Source organism: Pezoporus occidentalis, unplaced genomic scaffold (genome assembly GCF_034315485.1).
Source record: "Pezoporus occidentalis ecotype Australia unplaced genomic scaffold, CSIRO_AGI_Poc_V1 ctg235, whole genome shotgun sequence".
NCBI classification, from domain to species: Eukaryota; Metazoa; Chordata; class Aves; order Psittaciformes; family Psittacidae; genus Pezoporus; species Pezoporus occidentalis.
Window position 1 is genome coordinate 27,425 of NW_026914233.1, and position 12,809 is coordinate 40,233.

The 12,809-nt window shown below is 49.7% G+C and overlaps 1 protein-coding gene across 4 annotated transcripts in view; it reads right to left on the minus strand.

The window, feature by feature from the left end:
- Positions 1-3,408: 3,408 nt before the first annotated feature.
- Positions 3,409-12,809, minus strand: part of TMEM108 (transmembrane protein 108) — a 157,369-nt gene continuing 147,968 nt past the window's right edge. For 3 of the 4 annotated variants that reach the window (XM_062621871.1, XM_062621867.1, XM_062621869.1), the window contains 2 exons: positions 5,151-5,305; positions 3,409-3,747 (listed from right to left, as the gene is read on the minus strand). In XM_062621871.1, the coding sequence (XP_062477855.1) occupies positions 3,625-3,747; positions 5,151-5,305 (278 nt within the window). In that variant the 3' untranslated portion in view covers positions 3,409-3,624. The remainder of the gene's footprint in view (positions 3,748-5,150; positions 5,306-12,809) is intronic. The other variant, XM_062621868.1, reaches the window with a different exon arrangement.

The window sequence follows — 12,809 nt, forward strand, 5'->3', positions numbered from 1 at the left end:
CTTTGGCTCCATAGAATCCCAGAATGGTTTGGGTTGGAAGGGACCTTAAAGCTCATCCAGTTCCAACCCCCTGCCACGGGCAGGGACACCTCACACCAGACCAGGTTGCTCCAAGCCCCTGTGTCCAACCTGGCCTTGAACAGGGCCAGGGATGGGGCAGCCACAGCTTCTCTGGGCACCCTGTGCCAGTGCCTCAGCACCCTCACAGGGAAGAACTTCTGCCTTAGATCTAACCTGAACTTCCCCTGTTTCAGTTTGAACCCATCACCCCTTGTCCTGTCCCTACAGTCCCTGATGAAGAGTCCCTCTCCAGCATCCTTGTAGCCCCCTTCAGACACTGGAAGCTGCTCTGAGGTCTCCACGCAGCTTCTCTTCTCCAGGCTGAACAGCCCCAATGTTCTCAGCCTGTCTCCATACGGGAGGTGCTCCAGCCCCTCATCATCCTTGTGACCTCCTCTGGATTTGCTCCAACAGCTCCATGTCCTTCTGATGCTGAGGACACCAGAGCTGCACACAGTGCTGCAAGTGGGGTCTCATGAGAGCAGAGCACCTGATCAAGGCACATTGCCCCAAACCCAGCAGATGTTAACTAGGGACAAGCACCTTCATGTCTGCCCCTTCTCAGTTTAATGTCACATTGTCAGCTGCACTTGGTCTGTTCAAAAAGGGCCCATTTCACTTTGACTGCAAAACGTGGCACCAAGTGAGGCAACTGTGAACTGAAAGAAGGTGGCAGAACAATCCCTGAGACTTATTGCAGGAGATGGGGCAGTTGTGCCCTGCTCAGCTTTTGAAGTCATTGAGCTTTAGTGAGCAGCAACCAAGTAGGCAGTTTCTAAGTACGCAAATAGGATGCGTTCATGGTACAGTGGGATCCTTCACTGTACAGTGTTAGATACGGCTTTTTCTACCTACACCCAGGGAAGCTTCCCAGCCAGGATGCCAGACTTGTTCCAGTGTAGGATTCCCATCGTTGCAGGCATGCCTGCAATGTGCTGATGTCGGACATTGCCCTAATGCGGGGTAGGTTTGGACAGGGGTGGCGGCGAGGCTTTGGCGAGACGGAATGTAATCAGAAATCCCTGTTTTCCGTGGGATCCTAATCCTGGCTCGCCGCATTGGTGCCTGGTGCTTGTTTGACTTGCTTTTTAAGCCTGAGAACTGAGAGACAGCCTAAAGTTGGGTCCCCACTTCCCAGTTGTGTGATGCTTGGGAATAACGCAGCATCTCGCAGCTTGGTGAGCATCTCTGCCTAGCCTCTAGGCATTCTGCAGTTAGACCAAGCAGGCTGGGCTGGCTAAATGAGAGGAATCCTCCAGTGTTTCTTACACGACATCCTCAGTGTATTTGCTTGTGTCAAATAAAAACCAATCATCTGCCTCGCAAAAGCAGCCCCGTGCACAGCAAACAGACCTAAACCTATGGACTCCTAAACAAAGAACTGAATTTAATCCTCTCTATCCTTGTTCTTTCTTCCCACCTCCTTGCTGAAACAGACATGATGGTCCTCAGGGGGCTGCTTTTGCTCTCGGCAAGACTCTGGGGAAGTTTTTACTCTCTTAATCCACCTATGATTTCCAGGAGGCCATTTGGTATTTGATCCTGAGGCTCACAGATACCACACTGCGTTTACTTCACTGTGAAAAGATACATTCCCAAAGTTCCCATCCATGTCCATACACAACCACATCTTCCTGCCTGCCCTGGTCACCTTGCAAGGAAGCAGTGGATTACCCTGATGTGAGCAGAAAACCACATATCTAGGAGGGCTCCTATAGCATTACAGTGTTCTCATTTTAGACACCCTGTGCCCCCCATTCAGATGTCTGCCCTGGCACAGTAGAGCGCACATGTGGGACAGGGAGCAAGGAGGGTGACAAAGGCTCTGTGGCCCCCTTGGTCCCGGGGGGAGCCACGTCTTGGTGTCATTACAGCCATCATGCAGTGAAGTTGCCAGGTTGCTCTGAGTAACTGCAGCCACCGGGACACTGCTGGCAGGTGGGAACATCTGGACCAGATGTGCTGTAGTTCCCCTATCTGGTACCAGCTGTGACTCCCCTTGGACAAGGTGCTTGGTTAACGATGCTACACTGACCCTGACCTCAAAACTTCCCTTCATACAATCCCCAAACAATGGTTTGGGTTGGAAAGGACCTTAAGATCATCCAGTTCCTACCCCTGCCATGGGCAGGGACACCTCACACTTGAGCAGTTATCAGTCAGCGGGTGGTGAGTGGTTGTATTCTCTTCCCTTGTTATTTCCCTTATCATTATTATTACTGGTGGTAGCAGCAGTGGTTTGTGTTATACCTTAGTAACTGGACTGCTCTTATCTCAACCCATGGGAGTTACAATCTTTCCATTCTGCTCCCCATCCCTCCGGGAGCAGGGGGAGGAAGGGGGGGAGTGAGTGAGCGGCTGCATGGTTCTGGGTTGCCAGCTGGGCTTAAACCACGACAACACCTCACACTAGACACTGTCACCCAAGGCTCTGTCCAGGCTGGTCTTGAACACTGCCAGGGATGGGGCAGCCACAGCTTCTCTGGGCACCCTGTGCCAGCGCCTCAGCACCCTCACAGGGAAGAACTTCTGCCTTAGATCTAACCTGAACTTCCCCTGTTGCAGTTTTCTCAGCCAATGTTCTCAGCCTGTCTCCATACAGGAGGTGCTCCAGCCCCTGAGCATCCTTGTGGCCTCCTCTGGACTTGCTCCAGCAGCTCCATGTCCTTCTTATGCTGCAGACACCAGAACTGCACACACCAGGCCAAGTGGAGCAGCTGACTCCAACATGTAGTATGGTTAGGGCATCTGTGCAGGAGAAAAGGTAATTCTTGTCCATGCTCATTGTTCTGGAGCTCAATCTGGACCTTGGCTCCCCTGATTAAGTCTGAAGAAGGCAACATAAAAAAACTCGTGAGGCAACATGACAACCCCAACAGGTTTGCCCATGTCTTGCCTGGCTCTGGATCCTATGGGTGCAGTAGGTTTGCTTGTCATCCCACTTCAGCCCAGCTCTCCTGCTCCCCGTCTGCTGACCCTGGCTGGTTCCTACTGGAAAGAGGATTCTGAAGGGTTTATCCCAGTCAGTGCTCAGGCAGTACTGGAGTCACACAAAGGACACAAGACTGGCACTCAAGCTGTATGGACTTCTTCTGGCAATGGAGCTGGTCCTGTCTGCTTGTGTTCCTAAAGGAAAGGAGTGACCAAAGTCATTTTACAGCAGGAGAAGGGACGGCTGCTGAGCAGGAATGCTCATAGCCAGGCTGAGGGATGTCACGTAGGATGCAGGATGCTGTGCCCAGCACATGCTGCCTGCCCCAAAACCAGCCTTACCCAATCCTCTTCCACACCAAGCATATTGAGCAGCAGGCTGTAAATGACAGTGAAGAAACCAGTCCACCCGAGAGGTGTTTTGCTTAGAAATACCTTTATTTTATAAAGCCACAGTTCTGTAAAGTTTTACCACACTTATAAAAAAGGGGCTGACAATTCTGAGGGAGAAAAGAAAAGCTGAAAACGTTTCTTGTAATTCAGGGTTACACAAAGGCTATATTTATAATATATATATTTATTTATAATCTGGGGACAGTCGAGATGGAACTGCAGTACGGGGGAGCTGGGGGCTCATATTTCAGAGACTTGCTCGTGTCCTACAAACAGTGTCTCTTGGCAGAAGGGGTTCACAAGGACCATCCCGCTGTCACGGTAGTCACCGTTGGCGGGGGAGCGCGGCTCGGAGAGATGGTCCTAGGACAAAGACAGAGAAGCAGGTTGAGCACCTCGCACCTCCGCTGTGAGCACACGGGGCGCTCCGCTGCCCTGTACAGCACGTGTGGGGAATGGGCTGATGTTTTATCATAGAACCATAGAATAGTTATGGTTGGAAAGGACCTTAAGATCATCCAGCTCCAACCCCCTGACACGGGCAGGGACAGCTCACACTAGACCCTGTCACCCAAGGCTCTGTCCAACCTGGCCTTGAACACTGCCAGGGATGGGGCAGCCACAGCTTCTCTGGGCACCCTGTGCCAGCGCCTCAGCACCCTCACAGGGAAGAACTTCTGCCTTAGATCTAACCTGAACTTCCCCTGTTTCAGTTTGAACCCATCACCCCTTGTCCTATCACTACAGTCCCTGATGAAGAGTCCCTCTCCAGCATCCTTGTAGCCCCCTTCAGACACTGGAAGCTGCTCTGAGGTCTCCACGCAGCTTCTCTTCTCCAGGCTGAACAGCCCCAGTGTTCTCAGCCTGTCTTTGTACAGGAGGTGCTCCAGCCCCTGAGCATCCTCGTGGCCCTCCTCAGACAGATGACGTGACCCAGATGACAGCTTTTGAATATGTGAATATACATCATATACATATGTAAATATATCATTTGATTCTTGGTTAGTCTAGACCAACTCCTGCTGTAGCTTGAGCAACATGATTGGGGTTAATGAAGCGGCTGTGAGTGCTTGTTTAATCACATCTCAGAGGTTGCTTTCTAAACGCTTTTGTTTGTCTCTAATGAGATGAGTTGGTAGCTAACTGATCTGAAAAGCTCTTTAGCATAAACCCAAACTCTCCGCTGTTTCTAAGTTTTAAATACCTCTGAACTAAGCTAAATCTTCTCTGTCTCAGAGGCCAGGGATGCATTTCTACCCATAGGATCACCTGCACATGTATGAATAATCCCAGTGAACCAGTCAGATCCCTTAAGTCAAGGCTGATGAGTACACACCCCTATTACACACTCCCGTTGATGTTTCACTTGCTTACATCCTGGCAGCACTCACCAGAACTGGTACTGAAGAAGCTCCTGAGACATAGAAGCATAAAGTTTCTTTGCATTATAAAGTCCCACTACCCCGCTTACCTGATGCTGTGTGGGACACGCACAGCACACAGAGCAGAAGGACCGACTGTCAGGAACAAGCCAGCCCAAAGAACTCTCCTAAACAGTCGTGGTACGGGGCAGACATTGGCCATAGGCTCAAAAGGAAGAGAAACTCAGGAACAAAGTCACCTAGAGGTGATGAACTCCCATGACCACACAGCATTATGGAATACATGTGCAACAGCTGGGAATAGGATGGCAATCTGCTTTTGGTGACATACGTGTGTAGGGGTGAGTCCTTCCCAAAAAGCTGTTTCCCTGAACGTGCACGTACCTCTGAAGTCTCCAGTGACTGGATCTCTCTCGGTAACTCTACAGCGTGCCTGTTGAAGTAGTCCATGGTAATAGCATTGTTCCAATAGCTCAGGTTGTTTTCTGGGTTGGATGTCTTTTTCTTCCTCCTCATGCAGCAGACTGTCAGCAGAACTGCTGTCAATGGAAACATGTCAAAAATGTGGTTATTTCCTTTCAAGAAGGACTCCTCAGTACCATGGATTTGGGTTTTAGGTTACTTAAGGGGAAGGCTGGTGACCTTTGTTCATACCATTCACTCTTGGTCAGATCTAGCTCTCTCCTACCAAACCCCACACAATTACACGAGAATCTGGGCCAAGTGGATGAGACTTTGGGCTTGGCAGAAAGATCAGGTTTTGCTTCCCTTTTGATGTGAGTTTATAATCTCCAAGATGTGGCTGCCTGGCTAAGGGTGGTGTAGCTGATGGCATTTTAATACCTAAGCGGGGATTTATAGACCCTGTAGGACAGAGGTCTCTCCCCAGGGAACGTGAAGGATGCTGCTGTGCACATCTCTTCTGCTTCTAGTGTGTTCAGACACTTCAGCGACGAGCACATTAGCAAATGGGCAGTGAGAGATGTGTCCTAGGCTCAGACACCAAATTAATACATGCAGGTAGTTGCACGTCTTCAACACCAAAAGCCTCTGCACTAAAGTGACACCGATCCCTGCCTCTGGCACCTTCCATTTGTAACCTGGATTTTGGGTACTTTGTGACCATGCTCCAGAACATCAGTGACCAGATGGGCTTCTGAGCGGGATGAGGTGGCATGGAGACACCCTCTGGTACCTGTCACACATAGCTTATGCTTTCAGTGCAGCATTTACCCCAGAGTTGGGGTTTTCCTGCCTGTCTCCATCAGCTCTATCGGGATGTGGGATCTACTGATAAGTGCAATCCATTCCCCACACTTCCCTGGGCAGCAGCAGTTTCTGAGCCTGCCTTTTTCTCTTATCTGTGGAGCACACCGAAGCTCTGGCAGTCTGACATATTCGAGCTCAAAGCAGAGCAGTGAGGGAAGGCGAAGTGGAACCTGCCTGCTCCCCCCTGGTATCTCCTGTGATAACGGGATAACGCTCCCGCAGCGCGCGGTCCGAACACAAAGTGCTGTTTTCTGGAACTTCTTTCTGTTCAGTCATCCCTGCTGCCGTTCAGACGGGTGATCCTGGCACTCTCACAAGCCCACTGTACCAAACTCGCTGCTCCCACTGGTCCTTGCTCAGGCAGAAGCCCAGGCACGTACCCCGCTCTGCTCAGAGGGTTAATGCATCAGCCGCGTGCTTATCTTACACCTGTGGAATGAACCGACCAGTTGTGCTTGCGATCCACCTGATTTACCCAGGGAATGCCCTGCTGTAAATTCACCCCTTTCTTTCTAAGCCCCTGGTGGTAGAAAAGAAGAGATAAAATATTCATGAAGCAGAAAAAGACGTGGTTTTCTCTGCTACAGCCAAAATCATTGATTAGAATGATAGCCCAGAGGCGAGACCAGACTGCAGAGAGGTCAGAGCTGCTCTGTGTGTTTTGACAAACACTGCAGCTCCCCATAAGCCGTGGGTAAAGTGGCAATACAGCAGTGCAAGGCTAGAGCCCTGTTTCAAACCAAATAATGAGCTACTAAGAAAAAAAACCCTGATGGGTTTGAGTTCAGGCAATTTATGTCTCATTCAAAGGGCAAGGTGAGCTGAGGCCATAAATCTTCTCCCGAAACTAATGGAAAAATCCCCCGCACTAGCTCCTGCAGGTCTCACAAAAGCAGGTCATCGTCACACTGACTGTTAGCTTTGACTCATATTGCTTCAGTCTTTCTGTCACCAGTAACTTCATTTGCTGACAGCACGACTCCTGCTGCTGTGCCTGTTAGCAGGCACCCCATGGGGGCCACCAGAACTGCCCATCCTCCTCAAGGGCTGCATCCCTACTTTGCCTCTGCCCTCTCTGTGTCCCACCCTTCCTTAAGATTAGAAAGTGAAGCAAGCCCTACCTTTAGTCCTCCCCACTGCTGGCGAGAGCCAACAGACCTTGGAGCTTTCCAAGTACAGCATCAACAAGTGCTCCCTAAGGCACAGAGCATTTGTGAATGTGCCTGAGGATATGAGAACCCCAGTAAAGCCAACTCGATTGCTGTGCTGAGGTTTTCCAGCTATAAAATGGTGTGGCTGCTGACAGAGAAGCATCAGATTTGGGTTTTAGGGGCTGGAAAGCTGGTGACAGTCAAGAGAGACCCTTCTTCTTCCAGCAGGAAATGGCCTTGCCATGTGCAGATATGGCTGCCCTACAGCAGTAATGCTCTCTCCCTTAATTACACCCTTGGCCTCCAACCTTAGAGCACACACAAGCAAATGGACGGAAACCCACGGCAAATGGGCTCCTGAGATTCCCTGAATAAAACATGTTTTAGCAGAAGGCTGTCTACCAAAGCAAAGCACAGATTTAAGAGGGAGAGAGAGGACAGCAGGGCTGGAATAGGGCTATTTCCATCTTATGTGGACTACCCTTTTGGGGTATAATTTAGTGAAATTAATGTAACTAGCACAGGACTGATCTTTTCCAGAACATTCCTAGGAGCAGGGTACAGCTTTACCAATATTCTCAGAGACCTATGTGCTCCCACAATTAGAATTATGTGTATTACAGCAAAAAACCTCTTCCCAGAGAGGCAGCTGCAATGGGCAGCTAGGCTATATTAAATGGAGGGCAGAGATGGCCTGGGAGGGAGATGGCAACAGCAACAACAACAGAGCTGAAGGGAGAAAGAGTAGCTGCAATACCCTGCTTATCTTTCCTGCTGCGTTATGTGATGGCCTCAAATGGAGGAGAAAGTGCTGCTGCTCAGTGCTGCCATGTATCACCTCTGCTTCAGAGATGGCCAGCCCTCTGGCCAGGAAAAGGACTAGCTCTTCTCTGACTTTCAATCCATGCATTCAGGGGCTGAGCAGCTGACAACTTGCTTCTTTCTGGCCCTACAAGTGCATTATCTGTTGTCCATCCCCTACCCCCTGCACTGGAACAGGACATAACGCATCCCACAAGCAGGAGACATAAGGTTCTCACAGCTTTACAGGTTTTGAGGCTGGTGGGAACATGTTCATGACCCACATCTCCTGCACAACACCTGCACACCAGGAGACACTGCCCTGTTAACCACAAGCTGCATTTAAGGTACGGCACATCTCAAACCCAGCATCATTGAAGGACATGGAGTTTCCAGATATCCATCCCATTCCCACAGTGTTTGTTTGAATGCTCATTTTCCATTGTGGGGCATGTTTACACTCCCCTTGTTGTCTAAATACAGCTTCAACCACCACTTCCTCAATCTCCTTTTGCCTGTTGTATTAAAAGCTTTCCCCGTGTATCAGAAATACCCCTTACATGTGGGCTTTAGCCTCTTCTTGGATTACAGTGTGACACAATTGTGGTTATATTGCATTTCCCAGCTCTTAAACCATTCACAAGGCCCTTTCCTAATCTTCCAATGTTTTAAAAACCAGAATCCACCAGGATTATACCCATGTTTCATACTGGCTTCATAAACGCAGTGTAATCAGATCATACCAACTCCCTACCACTTCCTGATAGTCTCCCCTTTCCTTTCAACTCACTTCAATAGTTTACCAATCTTGCATAGCAGCATACCCCCTTCCCACACAGAACACGACGTTAACAGACCTGAAGGAAATACTCAGACCAGAGGTTGGTAATTTCCTTCTCCTTATGCCTGCAGATCGTAACATTAACTGTGTTGCTACGGCACCCTTGCCTCAATGACTACAATATTGAGGATTCAAGTCCCTTTCAATTTCCTTAACTCACTGTGGCCATCTATAGTTGTATATATAGTATACTACATAGAGAGTATACGTGCATATATATAGTATGTAGTATATACTATATGCTATATAGTATGTGTGTATATATATATATATATAGCTTAACTATGATACAGATGTTAGGGGGGTGGGTTATTGATCACAGCTGCTTCCCTGTGGAGGCAGGAGGCTCTTCTCCAGCTCAGCCTGAGCTCACACCTGAGGATTACACTCAGGCCTTGGGATCCCTCTTGCTTCAGACCAGGAAGCAAGTGATGGAGCTGATACTGGAAAGCATCCCGGTGCATGCAATGTGAGCTAAGTGGGGTTAGGTCCAAGGCAATTCTTCACATACTCTTTGAGTTCTGCTGACGCCAGCGTTCGGGGGCTCAGCCTTCCTCTCGTGTTCTCCCGTGTCAGCAGAACTGCCTGAATGGATTCACTTCTGCGCATCTGATTTGCAAGTCTCTGTTCTCCCACGTTCTATCCTGTCATTCTGTAATTACAGAGACACAAGCACGGGGAGCCCAAGGACCAGAACGGTGGGGTTTTCAAATGAATGCATACTGCGTCTTGCACTTCACTGCAGCACCTCCACACGTACGAATGCATGGGCACAAACATGGTCAAGGCTGCCTGAAGGACACCGCAAACCCAACCCCAACTGTGACACGCCACAAATGCTGCTATCAGTGCTATACAGGACTTTGCTTTTCCAGGAATGCAGTGATACAGAACCCTTCATTTTTTGCAACCCTCAAATGGCACAGGTAACATTACCCCTGCTATTTATACCAGGAGAGTGAGGTACCAAAAGGTGAAACAATTTCCCCAGGTTCACGTAGCAGACATGGCCCACACATTCCTATTGGAAGAATTACTTTTCTAGCTAGCATTTTAAGGGATTTCAGTGGGACTCAGAACCCTATGCGTCCTTAAAGAAACATGTACTGTAAGGACAGGGAGGCTAAATCCCATCTCTTATTTAAACAGGTGAACTCCTGAGGCCCACATCTTCAGGCTAGTGCTTATAATCACTGAGCGGTGCCACCAGCATGGTGGGAAGGAGCTGCCAGTCCTCAGTGGGGCTCAGATGCCGGGGCACAGCAATGCTGTGCAAACCCTCTGCTGCTGCCTGCTCTTAGGTGCACAACGAGGAGCCCTCGCAGGGTCCTTCCTGCCAGGAAAGATGGAAAAAGCACATGAGGAGAAGCACAGCATCCCAGGCACTTCTTCCAGAGAGCTCCTGTGGCCACGCTCTAGCAGGTCACTTCCCCTGCTATGGAAGCTAAAATGGCCACAGGTTTTCACTTAGCAAGTGCTTGTCAATAGAAGGTATCACAGCAAGGGGTCCACGTGTCGGAGCAGGACGGACGCGTCCCTGCAGCGCCATGCTGAGCCTTCCCTTCCAAGGATTTCGGGCAGCACAAGCTGTCCCCACAAGCCCCCTGATAAGAAAGGCTTCTCCAGCCTCCCCCCCACCCCTCATGCAGGGCAGGGATGTGGAGAAAGGCATCCCTGCTCTGGCCACTGCGCAGCTCTGCGAGGCAACAGCCAGTTAATCAGGCTCCTGCATCTCTGCATCTCTTCGTAGGCTTTGGTTGCATCTCCTCACCTCCCTCCGCTTCTATCCAAGGTGTGCTGCCAACCTCCCCGCCTGGGGAGCCAGGCTCAGATATTTAAGAGCATGGAGCCGAGGCTCGATACCCGAGATCCCTGCACATTCCAGCATCCCAAGCCTAGAGCAGGACAGCGCTTTCTCAGCACAAGCCCGCAGGCTGCGAGAGCCTCTCACCGGAAACGTTTTCACCCCTTGAAGAGGAAATGAGATCCCAGTGTTCTGTGGTCTTCAGACATCTCTCGGCATCAAGCCCCTCTACACCAGAAGTGACAGTGCCAGCGTGGGGCCGCCTGTCCTCCGCTGCAGGCGCTTGTGCCCGGGAGGTGGCGACAGTCCCCTTCAGATGTCCCGCACCGTGCACCCACACACGGTACGACGCACACCCCACACCGCGCAGTGTACACGGTACACCCCACACCGCGCAGTGTACACGGTACACCCCACACCATACACGGTTGTCCTGGGCTCAGCAGTAGCAGCCGTTTTTCTCCTTCGTCGTAGCTGGTGCTGTACAACGTACACCCAATGCTGTACACTGTACACCGTACACCCCATACCATACACTGTACAATGTACACACCTTATTGTATGGTGTGCACTGTACAGCGTATACCCCATGCCGTATGGTGTACCCTGCACAACCTACACCCAATACCATACACTGCACACTCTACACCATACACCCCATACAGTGTACAATATACAACATACACCCCATACCGTCCTGCACACTCCATACGTACAGTGTACAACATACATCCAATACCATACACTGTATACTGTACAATGTACACCCCATACCGTACCATGTACCCTGCACACCCATGCCTGAAGATACACAGATGCCTGAGGGTCAGGAAATAAAGTGCTCCTCAGGTGTACAGCACAGAGGGGAGCCGTGACAGACACGTGTGCCCCTGGGTAAAAGCAGTCCTGGTATTACAACTTGCTTTTGTTCTCTCTAGGAATAACCACTGACTGTACAACAGCACTCAGCACGGCACAGGTGAAACAGCACAACTTTTGGATGAGGCATTTCAAGCAGATCCCAAAAATGCCCATTTAAATGCCTGCCTACCATTCATTTCCACTCTGAAATACGGCTGAGGACTGTAAAAGGAGAGTCTTGCTAAAGAGCATCCTCGGATATCTGGTCCTGAGACCAGGACTTCAATACAGGAATAATGTAAATGCTCAGTTGTATTAGAGCTGCTAGAGATCATATTCCAAATAACTTTCACCCTGCTTACAAAGCACAGCTTACAACTACAAGAACAAGCACATTCTGTTACAGCACATAAGAGTTTAAACACTACTTAACAAGTGGCTTAGAAGCCCTGCCAACAGACTCTTCATATTGTTGTTATTATTAACAATAACAACAATAATAATTACTAGCATTACTTATTAGCTCATATATGGCACACTTCAGGCAGAGATGTACATCAGTTTACAAACTGCTTATGCTTCCTGTGCTTGTGTTCTATCATATTAGATTGTGTTTTGTATTTAATAATAGAATCACAGAATGGTTTGGGTTAGAAAGGACCTTAAGATCATCCAGTTCCAAGCCCCTGCTATGGGCAGGGACACCTCACACTAGAGCAGGCTGCTCCAAGCCCCTGTGTCCAACCTGGCCTTGAACACTGCCAGGGATGGGGCAGCCACAGCTTCTCTGGGCACCCTGTGCCAGTGCCTCAGCATCCTCACAGGGAAGAACTTCTGCCTTAGATCTAACCTGAACTTCCCCTGTTTCAGTTTGAACCCATCACCCCTTGTCCTGTCCCTACAGTCCCTGATGAAGAGCCCCTCTCCAGCATCCTTGTAGCCCCCTTCAGACACTGGAAGCTGCTCTGAGGTCTCCATGCAGCTTCTCTTCTCCAGGCTGAACAGCCCCAATGTTCTCAGCCTGTCTTTGTACAGGAGGTGCTCCAGTCCCTGCACATCCTCATGGCCTCCTCTGGACTTGCTCCAACAGCTCCATGCCCTTCTTATGTTGGGGACACCAGAAATGCACACAGTGCTTTGAATGCTTTCTCTCTAGATCAGTTTGCTTTCTAAATATTGGCCCAAACAATAATGCTTGGGAGAATTTATTTGATCCTCTATTTCCTCATTGATAGACAAAGCACTGCTCAGCAAATCAAATAGTGCTGCTTCTCACCATGTGCTTGCTATATCCCAGGTTCTCCTCCCCATCTGCT